Source organism: Pantherophis guttatus, chromosome 1, assembly GCF_059756535.1.
Source record: "Pantherophis guttatus breed Tessera chromosome 1, ASM5975653v1, whole genome shotgun sequence".
Lineage (NCBI taxonomy): Eukaryota > Metazoa > Chordata > Lepidosauria > Squamata > Colubridae > Pantherophis > Pantherophis guttatus.
Genome location: NC_142063.1, coordinates 58,834,831 through 58,856,861, shown reverse-complemented (window position 1 = coordinate 58,856,861; position 22,031 = coordinate 58,834,831). Strand labels below are relative to the sequence as shown.

Genomic DNA, 22,031 nt, shown 5'->3' with positions numbered 1-22,031 from the left:
GGTCATAAATTGAAGATTACCTAAATCGTGTTGATCATTTGCTTAAAGGGCAGAATAACAAAGATTATGCACAGATGCCAAAATCCAGAATTTCTTACGTTTCTTCCTCTAAAAGAGACCAGATTTTCAATATAAAACAGCCGAGAGAGGCAGAATTTCTTATTGTACTCCTGATTATATACCTTCTGCACATGCTTGTATGTGCTTCACATGCACATATGTGAACACGCATATTTACAGATAATGAAATACTCTTAATCATAATAAATCTATCAAAGAAACTTATGGAATATAATGAATTATATCCTATCTAACTCTGGCATGATGGGACTCAAAAATGATTTGGTAGGAAGAGCTGGGGAAGAAGGGGGAAAAGGAAGGAAGTCCAGTTATATGAAGAGAACTCTGTTTTTGCAACATTTCCAGAACAGGATACAATTACTGTGCAGTTTTCTAGATTGAGAGAGTTCATTTTTTAACACTATAGCTAAGAAGTATCAAGTAGAGTTGCGGGCATGAGTGTTACAATTGGGGGTTGATTTCGTGCTATGTAATTTCCAAAAATAGTGAAGGTGACATAAAAGGGCAAAATGGCATTGAAAAAAAATGAAATAAATGAAAGCACAATAGGGCTTTATATATCTGCCCTGCATATTGTTCTGATTCACATGAATTAAAAATTATCAGCAACATTATTTAAATATGCCACAGTTCCTCATTAGGTCTGAAAATAATTTGCCTCCTATTGACCAAATAAATTTTCTAAGATCTGACAAGGAGCAAATCCCACTGTTGCTTTCTGCCTTGATTAGAGCTGTTTTCAGAACCAAGAAAACTATCTCCGTTAATCAGATACTTGGATGTCTTTAAAGTGTTTATTTTAGTGTTTCCTATAAGATTTTGTCTCAAACTTTGGGGGAAAGAAAAATGTAGATTTCGGCATGGCATTATGATAAATCTTCTCAAGGAGGGGCATGTATTAACATTTGTGTCGGTACTTTTTCATCTTAATCCAACCTTGTTTAATAATCAGAAAATTCGACATAGTGGGTAAGAAGATGTAATTAACTCTTTGACCCCAGAATCTTAATTGGTGCCTGTTGAAAACAGTGGGGCAGTTTGAAAAAAAAGTTGCCTGTGGTGATTGAAATAGCATAATACATAATAAGTCCCTCCTCCCCCAAATCAAAATAAAGCAATGCTGGAGAATTTTAGTTGTGTTTTGTATATAGCCCGTAGGAGAAAAGGGTCATTAAACCAACCAGCATTTCTACCTACTCTTTTTAAAATCACATTTTTACAAAACATGTTTCTTTTTACATTGTCAACTTTTAGAAATCAGTTCAAGAGAGAAGAGTTCCGCATATTTGAAGGAAAAGTATTGTTTAATGTTGGAGATGGCTAAACTATAATTTACATCTTGATGAGATTGGTTCATAATAACAGGACAGTATGCAAATCCATAGCAATAGTCACACTTTCTGCTGCCGTTAAAGGTGAAATGATTATACAACAAATTGCTTTTTTAAAAATCTAGTCTGTTGTTTATTGACAGAGTTTCAGTACCGCATAAATACCAATTGGTTTCTCTACTGAGTGATGAAGAAAACCTTGCATCAGACATTTTCATGCCCAGGGCTTAATGCCTTATTGAATTACTCTAACTGGCTATGTTTTTGCCCCTGAGGAAGCTATAACTGAAGCATGCGGAGCATTGAAACACAGTTACTCATTCAAGTATTCATGTAGCTCAGCAACATTTTGAGGCACCAATACTTTCTCTTGATCTGTCTTTTAGTTCTGGCTCTGCCTTTATTTGTTTTGTTATATTCCTTGCTACCATTTAAGACAATTCACTACGTAGCAGTGTGAAGGGTCTATTACTTAGTTAGACATCCAAGGATTCAGTGAATGTTATCAATATTGGACATTGGCAGTTGATAGTTATGCATATACAGGTATATATTTTCTTTCTGAAGGCCATCTTACTCAATAAACCAAATTATTGATGAAGATAGAGATGCAGTGCTTCTAAATTAAGCTTTTGTTGTTGTTCAGTCACTAAATCATGTCCGACTCTTTGCGACACCATGGACACCAGGCTCCCCTGTCCTCCCCTATCTTCTAGAGTTTGCCCAAATTCATGTTCATTGCATCAATATTAATTAATCTACTTTTCAAAAAATCCATTTCAATAATCATTGTTGCTCAGTTAGATCTGTTTTAGTATATTCATTGGGAATTATTTTGCCAACATTTATTCTACATTGGGTCTGTAGAGATTCTCAGTCATCCAGGTCATGATTGCCCCAGGGTGCTTTTTTTAGGAAGCAACTGGACTTTCTTGGTTTTTTTTTTTTCCTTTGAAGACGTTTCGTTTCTCATCCAAGAAGCTTCTTCAGCTCTGAGCAAAATGAGAAGCAAAATGTCTTCAAAGAAAAAAAAAAAAGAAAGTCCAGTTGCCTCCTGAAAAAGCACCTTTGGGACATCCTGCATTGGGCTTTTGAAAACTAGTGCTTTCTCCTGTCACTTATTTATTTGATTTAGAAGGTGCCTGACTCCATAACAATCTTGGGCAGCTTCCATTTAAAATGGAAAAAAGATCAAAAGATTCTTAAGGGCCTGGATAGGCTACATTTCTTTTGGATTCTTTCTTTCTTTAAGATGTTTGATCCAAAGATCAAGTGGAGCATGGCGACTCACATGGTTATAATGTGACAATGTGGGTTGACAAGCAGCAAGCCCACGTTCAAGTTCCCAGTGCTGCCGCGGGGCAGAGTTGAACTCCCATCCTTCGTTCAAGCTCCTGCCAGGGACATAAAAGGAGGCCCCCCCACTCAGTGGTGGTATTCACTTACCTTCGCTACCGGTTTGCAAATGTGAGCGCGCTCGTACATGCACTCCGCTTGCGCCACTTCTGCACATGCACAGAGCCTTCTGCCCATGGGCAGAGCGTCAAAAACGGGACATGATGACATCCAGATGGGTGGGCGGAGCCTCCCGCAGCCACCGCTACCGGTTCGCCCAAACTGGATAGAACTAGCTGAATAGCACCACTGCCACCACTAGGTGTCCCATGGGCAACGTTGATGTCACTAGCTACTCTTTCAACCATGAAGTGCCTTAGTGCTTCTGACACAAGTGCTATGTTATCCAAAGGCCAAGAAAATCATTTTTCTCTGCATTTTGGAAGACAAGTTTTCCTCTTTTGCCTCTTTCATGTATTAGATGAGTTTAGAAGTTTCAAATACCGTACCATATCCACACTTGGAGAACTCTGTTTCTTGATGATGAACAAAAGTGATGGACCTTTGGTTCAACAATGGATATAGTTCAGCATTCTGTTTTTTATAGTAACCAGTCAGTTGCTAAGAACCCGCATAAGTACAACAGCAACATTCTTCTTACACCTTTGTTGGTGCTGACAAGTATACTGGTTATAATATATAAAATCGTCATGAATAGGAGCTTTATGTCCACCCATTTCTCTAATCCTTTTTTAGGCCCATTATTGGTGTCCATTGTCATCATTGATGCTACAAATATACCGTAAACTTTAACTGTATTATATGAAGGACATTTTTTTGTCTATGCTGTATCTATTTCATTCGATTGTTCAACTCTTCTTGTTTATCCTAATATTAAAGAAAGGCAAGCTGGCAGAAAAAAATTCCTATCTATATAATATATATAAAGCTGCCCAGTACAGGTTGTCCTCAACTTACAACCACAATTGAACCCAAAATTTCTGATGTTAAGTGAGACATTTAGTAAGTGAATTTGCCCCATTTTATGTCCTTTCTTGCCTCAGTTGTTAAATGAATCTGGCTTCCCCATTGACTTTGCTTGTCAAAAGATGATCACATGACCTTTGGAACAGTCATAAATAGGAAACAGTTGCTAACCATCTGAATTTTGATCACATGATCATAAGGATGCTGCAAAGGTCATAATTCGGAAAAAATGGTCATAAGTCACTTTTTTCAAAGTGTTGTTCAAGCTGTTGCAACTTTGAACAATCACTAAGTGAACTGTTACAAGTTGAGGACTGTCTGTATTCACTTTTTCCAAAATGAAAAGGGTTAATATTTTTACCTTGTATATTTTAACCTTTATTTGTAAGAGATCTGAAACCAGGATTATTATCACTAGAGTTGAAATGTACTAAGTTTATAGTATACAAGAGTGTTGTGATTCAAAACCAGAAGCATCCAACCTTGTATTTGCCACAGAGATGTTAGATTTTTTTTTCTTTTTAATGCACTTTTTAATGAATTGTTTTACAATTGGTCAGAATCAGGCAGCAAATAAATTTAACATATTATTTTCTTTCTCTAATGTTGAGGGTGCTACACAAAGTAACAAAAAACATGTAATGGTGTCCCATCTATTGGCAGTTCATTTATACTTGCTTTGTATCACTGGCAGCGATTCAACCAGTGGTGGGATTCAGCCAGTTCGCACCACTTCGGGAGAACCGGTTGTTAACTTTCTGAGCAGTTTGGCAAACTGGTTGTTGGAAGAAATCATTAGGGTAGAAAACTTACTTGAGGAAATTACTTGAATCCCACCACTGGATTCAACCCATACATGTGCCACAATTATCTACGTATTAATTTGTTATTTATACATGGACAAGGAATTATAAAGATTGTATAGTTAGTGCTCAGTGTACTTTTGATTAGTAACAATAAAAAAGTACTGTGTTTAACTACATTAAATTGTTTTGACAATGTAAGTAAGAATTTAAATCTCTGAGCCAAGTGCCAAAATCTCCACTATCTATGACTTACAAATACAAAAAAGAAAAAGAAAAAACTGTTAGAGCATTATGTATTTAATACAATATATAATATTATATAAATTGTAACTTCTCCTTTCTTTTACTCTGAATAAGGTACAATTTTTATAGATATTTAAATGTTTTTGTGAGTCTCTGATTTCTGTCTTTATTCAGTTATTTGTTTGTTTTTTGCACTTCCTTAAAAACCATAGTTTAGATACTTTCATTTGCCTTTGCTCTGTAATATATAGCATGTATGGAAACCTTTCTTGCTTAAATTTAGTTACTCTTCTGTTTTGAAAATATGCTATTAATTTTGCCATTGCTGCACATTCTCGGAGTTTAAATTCCCAGTCTGATATTTTCAGTGACATATTTTCTTAAGAGCAAAGTATGATTATCAGTGTATTTTTTGAATCATCACTTTATATATCTATTATCTTCCTTGAGAATGTTGTTTTTCTTGCCTATTTAGAGGTGAAAGAGGTGAAACTTGGAGAAATTTTAGATTATGATAGCTCAGAATACATATGATTGAGGATTGAACTTTAAATTGTAGTTCATCCTATTTCTGTATAGATTCTAATGGCATAGATACATAGTAATAGATAATATGCTGAAGCTTCTCCAATAGTAATAGTTGATATATTGTTTCTTAAATATAAAAATGCCTGAATATGTTCTTGTTTGGATCAACTTTAAAGTTTGTCACTTGAAATTGCTCCCAAGTAATTGATGTCAGCGTTCAAGGTTTTTGTGCTAATCATCTGAAAATAAATTATGATAATTTTTAGATAAACTACTTGCTTGTATAAATTCTTGTGTTTGACTAAAATCTATGCAGATTTACATTTTTATTAATTCATAAATATAAATTGAAGATCCTTCTTTAATATGTTACCTTTAGTGCTTGTTTTCTCATAACTGACTCATTCTCTGTGAACAACTAAAGCGGTTTTCATATTCCCTCTACTGAATTTAAGAATTCCTTTATGTTTAAATAAATGAATTAGCTTGTGTTTTTAGGAGGTTCACATATGTATACTAGAATGTGGAAGACTGTAGAGTTGTGGAAAGACAAGAGGAAAGGTTAATTAAAATGAAATCTTAGCAGCCTGCCATTAATTCCCAATTGTAACGTAAGAGTCATTTTTAGTTTTATTTCGACTCTCTATCTGTTCCAGTTATCTTAAAATTTTAAACCAGTAGGACTGAAAGTTTGTACTTTCATCTTGCAAGACTCCGTTAAAGTAGACTTAATAAAGTAGAATAAGTTCATTTTATCATGTTTCCTGTCTGGTTTACTTGGAGAGCTGACAATGGCAGTTCATTCAGAATCCCAATTGCCAAATCCCAAGAATTGAAGTTACCAGGGCTCCAGAATTCTCACAATTTCTACTGTGGCATGAATCGGAATAGTGTCCCATATATTTGGGCTCCTGAGAAATACAGTTTCGCAAGCACCTAACATGAAGTAAGATTGGAATGTGAAATGCTGACAGGGTCATGTGTCACAACTTAATGGAAGCTTCCTTACTACATGCACCCCAGTCCAATTGTTACACTGTTTATTTATTTTATTTATTTATTTGTCACATTTCTATGCCGCCCAACTCCCTGGGGACTCTGGGCGGCTTACAGCAAAAAAATAATGTGAAAAATATACCATAAAAGTTGTTTTAAAAAAACATTAAAAACCCATACACTCCATTCATGGCCGGGTCTCGCAAGATTGCAGCAGCGACATCAACGGCCCCAGGCCTGATGGAAAAGCCAGGTCTTCACCACTTTCCGGAAGGCCAATAGGGTGGGGGCAGTCCAGACCTCAGGAGGTAATTGGTTCCAGAGAGCTGGGGCAGCCACAGAGAAGGCCCTCCCCCATGGGCCCGCCAGCAGACATTGTTTAGCTGGCGGGACCCGGAGGAGACCAACTCTGTGGGATCTTACCGGTCATTGGGAGCTATGCGGTTCTGTTCGTTCAGTTTAGAGGAAAAAAAGAAATATGAGGGAGCACCTTCAAGATTTATAAAACTTTGTGGACTCAAAATTGTGGAGGTTTAAGACTACATCCAGAAGATACCAAGTTTAGGAAGGTTGACAGATAAATCATATGCATATTCGTTGATCTAAAAGGTTATGATTCTTTGATCTACCACTAATCACCTAGCAATTGACAAATTATGCTAGCATTGGCCAATTCTCAACCCTTCGGGATAGGCCAGGCAGGAAACAGATACTAGAAGGATTTATTGCTGTAACAAAATCTTCAGTCATGAACAAAATCTTATCTAAATTCTCTCTGTCTCGTCTTAGACTAAAGCAAATTAAGGTAGGGTTATTTAAATTTCTTTTTCACTATTCTTTCTACCTCTTGACTTCATGTCTCACTCAAACCCTCCCAAACATCAGCTTTAAAAATTTTTACACCAACAGATATAACACAGCAGCTAGTCCAGGGTTTCTGCCGCTCATCCTTACAATTTTTTTCTTTAAAAAAAAAAAATCAGGGATAGCCATTTTCTTATTTTTCTTATTAAAAAGAAATCAACATTTTCTGTAACACATAGTATATATTCCTAAATAAATACATTTAGTATCTAGAACAGCTGTTTTCCTTTTCACCTATTATAGTGCCACAATTTGAGAGAATTTGAAATGTGAAACTGCAGATAGCCAGATTATTTCTTTTTAATTTATATCTGGCAGTAGTCCCATCCCCCCCCCCACTTTTCCAGGTATCAGGAGTTTAAAAGCTGCTGTAGAGCCTGTAATGGCAATAGATAGAAGAGGAGAAATGTAGTTGTGTGGTACACAGCTGAAATTCAGCATAGCCATCTTAAAGCATTCACTTCCCCATAAGACACAGTCTAAATTTCTATATTTGCAACCACAGGATGAATATTTATTCCAGTCAACAAACAGTGTCTTACATACAATAGTATTGTGTCAGTTTGAAATAAGATGGTTTATTAATTGATGTAAGTTTCACATGGCTTTCATAAATGTTTATATACCAGCATCAATGTTCTGTCATAAATTATTCTTGCAACTATATCTAAAGCCCAACTACCTGTCAGAATACAATTTAAATCTACACATTTATACTGAAAAGATTACATTTTCAGGATCACTGTGTTTTCCAAATGTGAACCTATCTGACAGAAATGTGTTGATTAGTTTTGGTTGTGTTTAAATAAAACAGTAAATGTGTGGGCATGCTTGTGAATAAAGACAGGATCATAATTCCTTGTTAATTTTCAAATTACTACTATTCAAAATCATTTCTTTCTTCTCTATTTTTCTGAAAGGAACATCTTGTCATTTCTCTTCTAAGTACAAGTAATGTTTTATGCATTTTAATGTGTTAATGTTTGTAAGGAAAATCCATTGTTTATGACAGTTACGTTTTATCTGTTTGTATATATTTCATTGTATGTAATGGCTCATTTTTTCAACTCTTTTTTTTCTTTTGCAGTCACTGGATGGATTTGTATTTGCACTAAACCAAGAGGGAAAGTTTTTGTACATTTCGGAAACCGTCTCCATTTATCTTGGCCTCTCCCAAGTAAGTAGAACATTTAATGATGCACATTCCATTTTAAGGCTCGCTCTTTTTAAAATGGCAAGACGTTCTGGAACTTTTCACATCAGGTTGAATTTATAATTTAATGGCTTGGTTTTACACATCCTAGAAGGTGTAGGTTGATAAAGAATGTTCCAGTGGAAAAAGAAAAAGTGGGAGCTTGAAAAACCTTTTCTCCCATAAAAAATCATTACTAATTTATTGAGAACAAATGAAGTTTCTTTTCTCAGTTGTTTTGAACTTTAAACCTCCATGGCTGTTAGGAAAGGGACACAGACATAGTACTTCCCTTGTGCCCTATTACTGGATGTTTATGGAGAACCCGACGTTATCCTGGGAGCTGACACAATGGCAGGGAGTCTCTTGGAGTCAGAAAATGCTGAAAGAAACCATTAAAAAGACTTACAGGGAGGATTTCAAGAAGGACACAGTCTGCTCTTTTTGCACATGTATAGTAAATGGGTAGAGAAGAGTTTTATGAAACAGTGCAGTGTAAATTGTTCTTTTGTATCATTTCATTTTAAAGTCTAAGATTTTATGAAGAGGAAGAATTATTTTTTTATTTATTACAGTAAACTGAGCCGTCAATAAACATGGAATCAAAGTTATCCTGAAAAATTTGGGAAGCCTTGGAGGCTTTTTTTCCATGATAATTACAAAATAGGTTACTGTGTCTATAATTGAATTACACTTGAAGAACTCAACTATGATAACATTGCATCTTTTTTGCTTAGAATGGAGAGCCGTATTGGATGTTTTGCTTGCATGGCTGTGATTATTAAGACAGTCCTTGGATTGCAAATTTTCATAACATTATGATTTAATTGGTTGTCCTAAATTAAGTTGAAAATGTTTAACTGAAGTAATCAATTAAGAATTATATGAATAAGTGAAGAAAGCAGTTCTGGCTATGCAAGTATGAATATCTGGAGGAAAGCCAGGATAAAAACCCAATAACAATAATTACAATAACTTGTGTAAAAGAAAAATACCCAGGATTTAAAATAATGAAATACCAATACAGAGTATTCTTTATGAAATGTCCATTGGTTATATTTGTTTACATTAATTTTGTGTGTGTTTTGTGTGTGAAAATGGGGAGAGAATTAAGAACAAAATTCAATATGGTATTTTTATATCTCACTCTAATCTTAGTTAGGTAATAGGATGTAATTCCTGCTTTGATTGGTTTGGGTATCAGTTTCATAATTTGTCACTAGTAAATCACACATTATAAACTCCATTTATTAATAGAGGTTTTTTAAAAAAAATACACACAGAGAATACATTAATGTTTATTATTGTCTTGGGTTCATCATATTACATATTAATCTGTTTTATGTGGTGTCCAAAAAAGTTTAATAAACCGTCGAAAAGAAGGATGGTTAATCAGTTTAAACAGGTAAATACTAATTACGAAACTCCTGAAAGGCATCCATTATACACTATCTGAAAACAAATTTTACAGCCCTGGTTAGTGGTGTAATCCAAATTCTGTCAAGGCAACTGCATTTTCTGTAATTGAGATGTGTATGTTTGCTTTGCATAACAGATGGCTCTGTATGCTTAGACTGATAGCTAGGAAAATAATAATTGCATTATTCTGGCCAAAAGAATATTAGCTCTTGGGCTGGGGCCATTTTAGGCAGTCCTCCTGCCAGCACAGCATATGCACATATATGGATTCGATTTTCAAGGAAATTGATGCATCTGGAATAGTGTCACCATCTGAAATATCATCTGTTCAAGAAAAAAAAGTTGGCTTTAACCCTGTCTGCATCCTCCTTGCTGAGAGCATACTCCTGTAGTGAGCTGCAGCACCGTTACTCAAACTTTTTTGAACTACAGGCAGACCCAGCTTTCCACAGATTAAGGCCCTCCAGCTGCCTACAATTTCAGCTCCCATAAACCAAAACCTAGACTCTGGGGCAGGTTATTGCTTTTCTGCTTACAATAGTGGGTTGACTGTAGCATCTGGCCAAACAATAGGGAACACCTTTCTCTTTTTTAGTCAGTGCTTTGCTGAAAAACATATGATTAAAAATAAGACGGTGTAATTGCCAATAAAATGAGTAAAATCTGCTTCCTGAGGTCAAATATTCTGCTTCAAGGGGCCAGCCTTTGGTTGGAAAAGAAAGGGGGCATCATACTGAGTTCAGGATAGGTTGGCTGCTTTTTAAAAATGTAAGGAAATATTTCTCAAGATCCCTGATGTGATTATTTTCGCCGTTGTTGCAGTGCAAATCCATTCAGAGCAGCTTTGATCCCACTGAGAACACTTTGATGCAGTGGACAGATGCATAGCCCTTTTGATGCCCCGGGGAAGAGCTGTATTGCTCTCTCCGTTTTTGAGAGAGGAAGTGCAGAGCCTGCCAAAACAGAGATTGGCACAGGAGTTGAAGAGGGTCATTATTTAATCTCTATACAATATATCGAAGTTTCTTGTCTGTTTCCGCTTGGCAAAACGACCAGCGGAATTAGCTAGGTAAGATTTGGGAGCTGTATTTCTATTCATGTAGGGTTTTCTTCATACTATATCCCTATCATTCATGACCTGCTCTTTGCAGCTTGAGCATTAGTGATAGGTTCATTATCATTTTCTCTGGAATGACCTGCAGAATTGTGTACACATCTTTGACATTCTGGGTATTTTGACAAGATGGTTTCCTATCCATATGTGTCCAATCGCAAAATAGTTACCTAGCATCAGATCATAAAATAGCTATTTATTGAAGGCAAACTGGTGACATTGCTTCCCACTGTTTCCTCCAGACTCCAAGAATGCTGTCCTCTATTTCATCTTCCCTGTTTTTTTCTGAAAGAATCTGGAGACCTTGTGCCATCTTTCCTGTTGTTCAGAATTCATCTGACAATCCATAATAATCGTTACAAATATAGATGACGCTTTGGGCTGAAAACCTTTCTAGACAGTTTTCTATTTCTTGGGTTATTATTTAAAAATAAACGTTCCCTTTTCCCACTTTCTCCAGTACCAAGGGCACAGAAATACCCTTTTACTCATCTTTAACGTATTTTCCAGGTTGAAGTGGCTTCAGAGTTTTGACAATACGGTGTGCCAAAATAGATAAAACAACAATGGGACAGGTTGATGCTTCCTGTTGAAGTACCACTCAAACTTTGGGAAAAGAGAACTCTGTCCCTCTTTGGCCTGCCACCATTGCATATCAGTGGGATGTGGGGAAAGGGTAGAGAGGGAACATTATTGAGGTTTAGGCTACAGTGGAGTCAGTCAGGAGGGGAATTGTTCTCCATCTTGGATTGCAAATAAAGGAAGAGAAGGGATGCTAGGTTTTTCTCTTAAAAGTATTAGAGCCCCCTGAGACTTAGGCTGACTGTGAAGCATTGAGACATTCATGGAAATATGAAACATACATGATCACAGTAAGCAACAATTCTTCATATAAATGAGCAATTGAGAACGATACTGATCATTCAGGAGGGAGGGGAATCAAAGCTTATCTATAGATGGCCAAATTTGCATCCTTAGATGCAACAGTTCTAATTCTAGTTCTAAGGTATTGTGTCTTTGATCTTGGGTATGTTCAAGTAATTTGTGTCCCAAAGGCATCGTATATTTCAAATTGGGAGAGCTGCATTTTATATGAGACTGTTACTCAGCAGCTCATATGTTTGCCTATAAACCTCCTTTTTAAAAAATCTTGGAAAAGAAAAAGGAGTGAATATATTTAAAAGAATAAATGGGTGCTTAAGTTACAAATCTATAAACTATTCCAAGTATCATGCTACCTTTTCCCCAGAGTTCTGAGATTGCCAGTCTAATAGCCTTTCCAGCAGCTATGATGTTTTCAGTATTCATCACTAACAGTGATTGCAATAATCCACACTAAATTAAGCATTCTAAAACTTTTATTTACTGCAGAAGAAAGCGAACATCAACAGAAATTACTGTGCCAGCGCAAGCTCAAAAAATTTTCCAAGTGTGAAGATCATTGTAGCGACCTGTTATGTTACTGAATTCTTGTTTTTAATAAAAGTGCCAGGAACACGCTTTAAAGGGCTTTGGACTTGCTTTGAATTCATAATACTGTAATTGCCATAAAATAAACACTGCTGGGTTCCTGCTATTAACTGGCAGAGGTTGCAGATCTTTACATAAACTTTAGTTTTTCAGGAATTTAATTGTTCAGTAGTGTTGGGTTTGTATTTTTTGAGAGTAATGTTTCAGTGACATCTTCAGTGACGTCTATGTGTACGGTGTATATGCTGCCTTTTCTCCAGAAGTATAAGGCACCCTATATGGGATTCTCCCTTAATTTAATTCCCATAATAACCCTATGAAATACGTTGAGCTAAGAAATAGTCACCCAGGGAGTTTCCATGGATGATCTTGGGTTTCCACAGTTCTACTCCAAAACTTTAACTATAGGATCAGAGTGGTTCTTTTCTTAACTTTGATTCTGTTGCTAAATATTCAAGCTGGTTTTAGAAAAGGCTGAGGAACAAGATACAATATTGTCGATGCATACTAGATAACTGAGAAAGCCAATCATTCTAAAATGAAGTCACTATATGCTTTCTTGATTATAGAAAGCTCTTTCATTGTTTTGATTGATTGTCAAGTTGTGGAATGGCCTTAGGGAAATGGAAATCCTAAAACATCTCATTTACTTTATGTGAAACCTATGCACCTGACAAGAAGACACAATCCAGGCAGAACAAGGTGAAACAGACTGGTGGCAAATTAACAAAGGAGTAAGATAAGGCTGTATATTTTCTTCTTATTTATTAAACCTATATCCTAAATATATATTGAGGGAGGTGAGATTGGAAGAAGATGAGTATATTTTTAAATCTAGAGAAAGAAGCACCAATAACCTGCTGATAACTCTTTTCTGAAAGCTGAAAATGTAAATGAACTAGTAATGAAAGTCAAGGAGCAAAAAAAATGTGATTAAGTATAAGGGAAACCTAATTAATGAGAACAGATACAGCAACCAGTATTAGAATTAACAGCATAGATATAGAAGTGATGGAGATCATCTTCCTTTTAGGATCTACTATCAAGAATAAAGGAATAACTGGTAAAAAAAAAATACATGGCAGATTAGCACTTGGTAAAATATCAATTAATCTGTTTATACCAGAGGTCTTCAAACTTGGCAGCTGTAAGACTTGTGGACTTCAACTCCCACAATTCTCCAGCCAGCATAAAATTCTGGGAATTGAAGTCCAAAAGTCTTAAAGCTGCCAAGTTTGAAGACCTCTAGTCTATACTTACCAAGATCAGAATAATGCAGGAAATGGTTCTCCCTTTGACACTATATGCAGCAAAAGATTTAGAAGAAGCAGGTTGGAAACAGCATTGATGCCATTGAGTGTTGGGAAAAAAACTCCTGAAAATTCCCAGGGAGCCAAGAAAACAAATATATGAATCATAGGACAAATCAATTCCAGAGCCAAAAAGAAAAATAAATAGATCATAGAAGAAATCAATCAATTCGCAAACCAATCTCACTTAAAGAACAAATTATCATATTTTGGGAACATTATGGGAACAGAAGTCTGGGAAAGGTTGAAGGCAAGAAATGACCATCAACAAGATCTAAGGGGAAACAACAGCTGGATGGCACCTAGGCATAAACATAAGCATTGCAAAGGTAAATTAGTCCACATTTCAAATGTTTCTCTTTCACACTTATAAGAGTGATATCAGCAGGGAAAATATATTGCCCCAAAGTCAAACAGCCACGTTAACAATTTCCACACTTAGAAGAAACTTGACAAAGGCATTTAGTGCAACTTCAGGCGGGTTGGGGGTAGAGCACATTGTGACACACAGAGAGCAGTAGCAGCTCTGGGATATTTTTCATCCCATCGCAATAGCTATTGCAATAAAATCTCCATTTACACTGCAGTCATATTTAGTTAGTTTATATTAGCTCCATTGAAAGAGCTCATGAAATCATTTTTAAAAAAAAATATGAATACTCCAATGTGTTATTGATACTGTACATCTGACCAGTGACCGCAAAGGTTAAAGAACTTTAAAAAAAAAAAAGATTCTGAATCTACATTAATGTCCCTTTCAGTCCTGATCATTTTTTGATTAAGGTCTAGAGATCTCCCAATGTTGTTTTGTTTATGAAATGCGAGCAGACTTCGATTTTGGCAATCCTCCATAGGAAAGCTCAACTGCATAATAGCAGTTTCTCAGAGTCGTTCTCTTTTCTGTAATTTATGCTTGATCATGTGTGCATGATACTGATAATAAATAGTATATCTTGGTTGATACATGTGTTTATTTACTGATATATGCTTCAATATTTGGTTTTGAAATGGAATGATGTAGTTGACTCACTTTGTTTCCATCTAGTGGTTGCCCAGATATTTTGCAGTCCATATCTTAAAGCCCTAAAATTGTTTTACTACTACTGTTGTACAAAGCTTAGCGGAAGTAATTTTACTCAAAAGAGATTTGATCAAATCATGCTTTCAGATATTATCTCTGTGTCATATCTACACATTTTAGTTGTTATACAGCAAAGCGTTGTTTTCTTTCTCTCTTTTCTGCCCCCTGGTGGTCATCTGGAATATATCTGGAATCTTGTAGCCCTGTTGATGGTGGTTGCTCAGAACTTCCCTCCTAAAGTGGCAGGATTTCAGAGGGGAAATCTGAATTTGGAGCTGGAACGGGAGCCAAAACCTACCTCTCATCACAGATAGCTCAGAACATAAGGAACTGAGAGTTTTTCTATATCGATACAAATTAGGTGCTCTGACTTTGGAATGGATATAAGAGACAGAGGTATGTTGTCAGGTCCAGATGTTAATTCCAAGTTTTTGTTCAGGTTCATACAGATTTTGGATGATATGGACCTTTGTGACACCAAAGTGGACTGAGATTACATAATATTAATGCCTTTAATAAAGAGGATAAATGCCAGATTGAATTGGATTCATGAATTAAGTAATCCAAAGACTCCCAAGGCCACTCATTGTTGGAAAGAGAAAACTGATAATATAGATTTCATAGAAACTAAGAGAGGTCAATGCTTTGATGCCTTTCAGAAAAGGTAATATTAGAATAACCTTTTTTAAAAAATGAGTTCTTTAAATATTGAATTGTAACTGATCAGAATTTTCTCTTTTCTAAATTAAAGCCCTCACCTCAAAATATGCTTCTGTTCTTGCTTTCGGCAACCCAGAACACATACAAGGTTGCAAATTGCCCTCTTAAAAAGATTCTGCTAAAAAGGGAAGACTACAGCTGCACACATAATGAGAGCTAATAGAGGTGAAGGGGAATAAAGGATAAGTTGTTGTTTAGGTTGGGTCCTTTTAAAAAACAAAATAGGTGAAACTGAAGTGGTATATTTATTTGCTTTGCTCATATAATAACAAACCAAGCTGTGTATGTTAGATTCCTAAGTATTTGTCATGTACAATGGCAAATAAAATTAGAGCAACAGCATAGAAGAACAAGGTCAAATAAATGACAGTACTCACACTATTTGTGAAGCTATTCTGAAAGGGAACCAGGGTGCCAAATGTGGTTTATTTGAATAATAAAGAAGAATTAGATTCCCCTGATAACTTGGCTAAGAGCCAATAACTCACTGGAGGTTAAGGATGCTTTGCAAACTGACATGTAATTCCTTTGCTTTTCTGAAAACCAAGCTTCAACAACTATGTCCCACCTGGTTTTGATGCAAATGTATTTGAAGCTTGTATCTGGCTATTATAAACCTTAGTTTGGTTACAATACATTTTCAAAGAAATGTTGATATTTGCATTCCTTTCCTGTGCTGCAACTTAATTTCATTTTTTAAAATACAGAATTTTTTTTAGTGTGAAAAAGAGAATGGTTTTTGTATATAGTTTAAAAGACATAAAAAGGGAGCTTTGAAAAAAAAAAAACCACACTGCCATCTTTTTTTTCTGCTACTCAGTAAATTTGAATGCCCCCGCCCAGAATAATGAATATTCATTGCATAGATCCTCACCACACTATTGATAGTGTTTCACAAAGATTTCATCTCATTTAAAAAAAAAACACTAAATAAGCATCATATAATTGCATATGAAACAAATATATTAATAATCATATAGCTTTGAGGGAGATTTGTTTTAACCACTCAAAATTAATTAAAACGTTAATCAACCCAGGTGTGTTTTTGTTTATAAGTGCATTTAATTGAAAAGAGAGAAGGGGAACCCATTTTAAAAGATAGAAACACAATGGGGTGCAGGACAATTGCGAAAATAGAAGTATCAAAATGATTCAGAAACAGTACAAGGGACACAGCGCATTATCAGTTTACAACATTTAAATTGATAAATGCTTGGTGGTGGAAGGCCTACAAGGGCACTTTGAAAAGCAAATAGCGACCTGGTGAAGAAATTGATTTTTCCCCCCCTGAAAATGACTGCATGATGCATCATTTGACTGCATGCTGTCCAAGTGCTTGACAGAGATAATCTGAGCAATCCCACGGGTGACCTTATCGTTCTCACCAGGGCAACTTTGTCTAGCTTCTGACTTTGTGCATGTCAAGGTTTCTCTAGGCAAGATCCTAAGGGGAAAAAAGTTCCTCTGTTCGATCCAGATATCGAACCACTGTTCAAGGCACCCTCCTCCCCCATCTCCCATCCACTTTCCCCCCAGAAAGGCAAGGTTTGTTGCTTTGCTTTGTAATTATGAATGAATGGATGAATAAAATAAGGGAATATTATCTGCAGACAGATTTACTGAAGCCATTGTGGTCTACTTTAGCGCTGCTTTTAAAAGTGGGGGGGAAGGATATCTGCCGTTCGAGGTTATCAGACTCAGCTGAAACACTCCAAAGCATATTACAGACTTCTAAATACAGAAATGTGCCATCTGTCTCCATTCATTCTTGTGCCTGGAATTCCTTACAGTATTTTAGGTAAAGGTGAGGTGGATTCCCTTTTCTCCCATGAGAACTTTTGAAACGCGGCAAGCGCAAGTGACAGAAAGCATGAACGCCAACATCTATATTTGAATAATTTTGCACAGCCACACTGAGATCCAAAACATTTTGCTGGAGAAATTCTTCTTTCCTCCATTCCCCACACACACACACACACACTTTCCTCTCTTTCTGTGTCTGCAATGATTTAAATTAGTCAAACACATACCATCCAGTTTCAGGAGGGGATCACCTTTTAAAAGTTAATCCCTACACATTGTACATTGCTGTTCACCAAATTGGTAAATTAACAGCTCACAGAATGCAGGAAGCTTTATTGTTTTCAATGCTTTCCAAAGCTCATTACTCACTGTCTTAGGCACCTAAAATTCACCATATTCACCCATTACCTCTTTCCTTCATCCACAACATTAATTCTGAGTGAACAAGACGTGCTTCCTTGCTTTTGACAAGATTTGCTGCGGTCTCATGCGACAAAAACCCAACACTCATTCCAGATTCAGAAAGTAGGATTTATAACAGCATTTTAATTTAATGTTGGATGTCGAACATATAAAGAGATCACAGTAGTACTAGAGCTGAAAATTGATGCCTTTTTTATTAGTGTCCTCTCAGAAGTGGGTGAGCTGCTGTTTGTGCAATGGAGCACAGAGCATCACAGTCAGATGAATGAGGATATGCTATCTGCAAGGAATCATATTTCAAACCACTGCCTTCTTCTATTGATGTGCTCAGAGTTGAAAGGTTATGCTAGTAAATGCCATCCAAATTTCCAACAACTTTAGAAAGCCATGTAATAATCTACTGGCTCTCATTTTGTAGCCAATTGCAAGCACAACACACAGCTGCAAACATAACATTTTCTTCTTTTCATTGAATTGTTAAAGTTGAGATTAGTTTTTATAACTCATCACAGTACTTTGATATTTCCCTTCTGTATGTCTCTATTGTGTTAAACAAATCATTGTAAGGCCATAATGCTACATCGAATTTCCTAAGAAAAAGGTTGTTTGAATATGAAGAGATTTACTTCTGAGTAAACATGCATAGAATTGTGTTCGAAATATTCTGCAGAATAAATGGAATTAGGTATGAGTGAAGACGCTAAGAAAATGCAGAATATTGTTTTACATATTCTACATATTGTTTTACTTGGGTCTTCCTTATTTGTTCTTTGGAATATATTTAATAGCCATTAAATCTGAAACACCGAAATCTTTTATGCAGAGGGAAGTAACTAGTTATAATGAATTGTGCAAATTCTTAGAGTAATAAAACACAGCCTTGTAGCATGACCATTTAACGGCTGGGAACTCTTCCTTTTCTGCAATAATTCCAAACATGAAATGTTTAAAAAAAAGATTTTCCATGCCTAATGCTTTCCTGTAATTGTAGGAAGAACAAACTGAAATATAACAATAGTATTTTTGTCATGATGTAGACATATAAAGTGCATTATCATAAAGAAGGTAACCCATTACTATCGTTTCAATTAGTTTAACAATTTGCTTCAGAAATGATGCCCTGAGTGTCCAGTAATTGTCAAGTGCTTACATGAAGAAAATTCCAGTGAGATTTTGTTCTCTGGAAAAAGTGGCAACCCAGAACTCAGTATTTCTCACAGTTAGAAAAAAGCTCTAGAACCACCTTTGTTTCCATGTCTAATGGTAAAGAATCTCCCTCTCTCTCCCTCTCTCTCTCTCTCTCTCTCTCTTTTGAGTATCTTGCAGTTGACAGTTCATGGACAGTCATCCTGGATCATGTAGGTTCATGTACATTCTTTTCACCCATCCATGCATGCAGTTAATAGACCCATCCATGCATGCAATTAATGTTGACCTCTCCATTGAAATGGACAAGAAAGCTACAGTCACTGATAGGTAAAAAGCTTTCCATGGAAGCATTAGAATTGATTCCATGAATGAGTATAAAAGATAATGCTTACTCTAGCAGAATGGTTGTGTTAATATATCTCAGTGTGAGTTTACTCTCATAAAATTAGCATGCATTTCTTTAAGAATTAACATTCAATTTATAGGAATTCTTATTTGCTTGAGGATGGATATTACATTTATCATCTTTTTTAAAGTAAAACTTCCTTTTAATAGAAGGTTCCAGCTTTCTGTAGTAGTTTCATTTTGTTTTGCTCTGAAATTCATAAATGGCAGCACTAAATAGGAATTGGAATGCTTGAATAAGAAACCTGAGATTGAAATATCACATTTTTATTTATGTAAGAAAGGATAGCAATTCAGAGGTATTATGTGTTTCTTTAAAATAATATGGTCAATAATAATTTAAGGTTGCAATATAACAGTATAGAATTTGAATCCAACAATATTAACTCACCTTCTCTTTTTTACCAGCCTTTACTGAAAAATATTTCTACTTCAGTTTGCTCCGTTGAAAAAATCTTCATAAAATTAATATACACTTTCAGCTTCAATATAAGTAATTTTCTGTAATGCACACATATTTGCAAACAGTTTTCCAATTAATACAATGTACTTGTGGTGTTCCTCAAAATCTTTCAATGGCAAGCTGTTCCGCAAAATTCTAAAAATTGCAGAATTCGATGTATACAAGTATTGCAGTTTATGAATAGGTTTAAGAAGGTAAATTGTGAATAAAAATATAAATGGAACTCCAGTTCCATCTCTGGGCTTCACAAAATTGACTCTTGTATAATAGAACATAATCTCATCCCACTTGTTCTTCATTGAATGCAGCATTGAGTAATTTTAGTAGTTCAGGGTTTTGGGCAATTGTGTGGAATTCTCTTTTATACCCAAAAATATAGAGAAAGAGTCTAATTGGGCAAATCAAATCTATTTGATGATTTGTGTGAGTATGTTTAATGCACCAGTTGAAGGGGAAAATATACCAAATAATGAAATGTGGGATGAACAAAGACCAGGGTAGTGACTTATATTACATCATTTTATTTGTTGTTACCCAACGTGGCCTGTAAGAAAAGGTTTTAGAATCTCATGTTTATGTGCTGCATGTTTTCAAATATTTTTCATGTAACCTTGGCATCAAATAACAACTCAGGATCAAGTTAGATTCAGATTACATTAGATTCCATCCCCCCAACCAAGATTCACTGTGTTATTTTATTCTGTTATTAGGGTTAGTCATATTCAAATTGCCTTTGATTTGTATCAACAAGGCACTCCACACTGCAAAAGTAATGCAGTGTACCTCACAGAGACAAGAAAATGACGTTATTTATTACGCTAAAGCATTTTGCAACTGTGCCACAGTGACACGGAATAACCAGAAACAGCCTCTGAATGTGCATAAAAACTACTTCCAGTGCTTTCAGTAGCAGTGTGACACACCCTCTAGTAAATCAGTAGAGGATTTTTCCATTCACTATACGTCTGTCTTCCATTGAGCTTAGAGTGGTTTACATAAAATTCCAAGATGGCGTACTATATATAGCGAAGCAAATCTAAGTCTGGAACTGAGACTTGCTTAGCTTCGGAACGGTATCATATTTCCCCATTAGATCTCTAGACCTTTAGAATATTTCAATTCAGTTTCAATTCAGTTGAGAATATTGCTGGAAGAGACCTTGGAGGTCTTCTAGTTCAACCCTTTGCTCAAGCAGGAGACCCTATATACCAGAGATGGCTAACCTTTTACGTCACCGTGTGCCGGCCTCCGTGCCAGAAATGGCATGCGAAACCACTGCCTCACTGGCCTTCATGCATGCGGGAGCGCCGAAACCCAGAAGAGCAGCATTCCATCACGCATGCACAAGCCAGCACCCAAACTTCTGGTTTCCAGCACGGACACGTGCCTACGAACAGCTGGCCGTTGCACATGACGTAAACCCGGAAGTTTAGGTGCCGGCTTGCGTATGCATGACGGAACACTGCTCTTCCAGGTTTCATTGATCCTGTATGCGTGAAGGCCAGCTGACCAGTGCGTGTGTGTGCACAGGAATGTGGAAGAGGAACCAGCAAGGCCACGCATCCCTCACGGGATGGTTCTGTGTGCCGCTTCCGGCACGTGTTCCATAGGTTCGTCAACATAGCTATATACCATTCCAGACAAATGACTGTCCAATCTCTTCATAAAAACCTGCATCCACAACTTCTGAAGGCAGGCTATTCCACTGGTTAATATGTTCTCACTGTTAGGAAGTTCTCCTTAATTCCATATTGTCTCTCTCCTTGATTAGTTTCCATCCATTGTTTCTTGTCCTGCCCTCTGGTTCTTTGGAAAATAAGCTGACCCCCTCTTCTTTAGTACCAGTGTATATTATATTATATATAGACTGTATAATACCAGTGATGTTATATTAGGTTGACCTGCCAAGAATTGACTTACATGTGCACCACTTCCAGTGATGCTTGATAAAAGCAAAAACTGTGTGGAAATAGTTTCCTTTCCATCAGAAGCTATGTGAGGTAGAGGTGTCTGAAAAAAATCTTTGAGAAACAGAAGGAATATCATTTTACAAGTAAACAGAGATTTGAAGGAGCTGTGGCATCAGAACAACTATGCTTTCATTATTTGAGCTATGGTAGAGCAGTGGTTGAAATGCAGTATTGCAGGTTAATTCTGCCCTCTGCCAAGAAATTGGATCCTGATCAACTCAAAGTTGACTCAGTCTTCCATCCTTCCAAGATTGGTAAAATGAGGGCCCAGATTGTTGGGGGCAATAGCCGACTTTGTGAACCGCTAAGAGGGGGTGTAAAGCACTGTGAAGCAGTATGTA

The 22,031-nt window shown here is 36.2% G+C and overlaps 1 protein-coding gene across 20 annotated transcripts in view; it reads left to right on the top strand.

The window, feature by feature from the left end:
• The window catches only part of NPAS3 (neuronal PAS domain protein 3), a 741,221-nt gene that overhangs the window by 512,954 nt on the left and 206,236 nt on the right, over positions 1–22,031 (top strand). For all 20 annotated transcript variants that reach the window (XM_034417996.3, XM_034417993.3, XM_034417994.3 and 17 more), the window contains one exon: positions 8,259–8,348. In XM_034417996.3, coding sequence (XP_034273887.1) covers positions 8,259–8,348 — 90 coding nt within the window. The remainder of the gene's footprint in view (positions 1–8,258; positions 8,349–22,031) is intronic.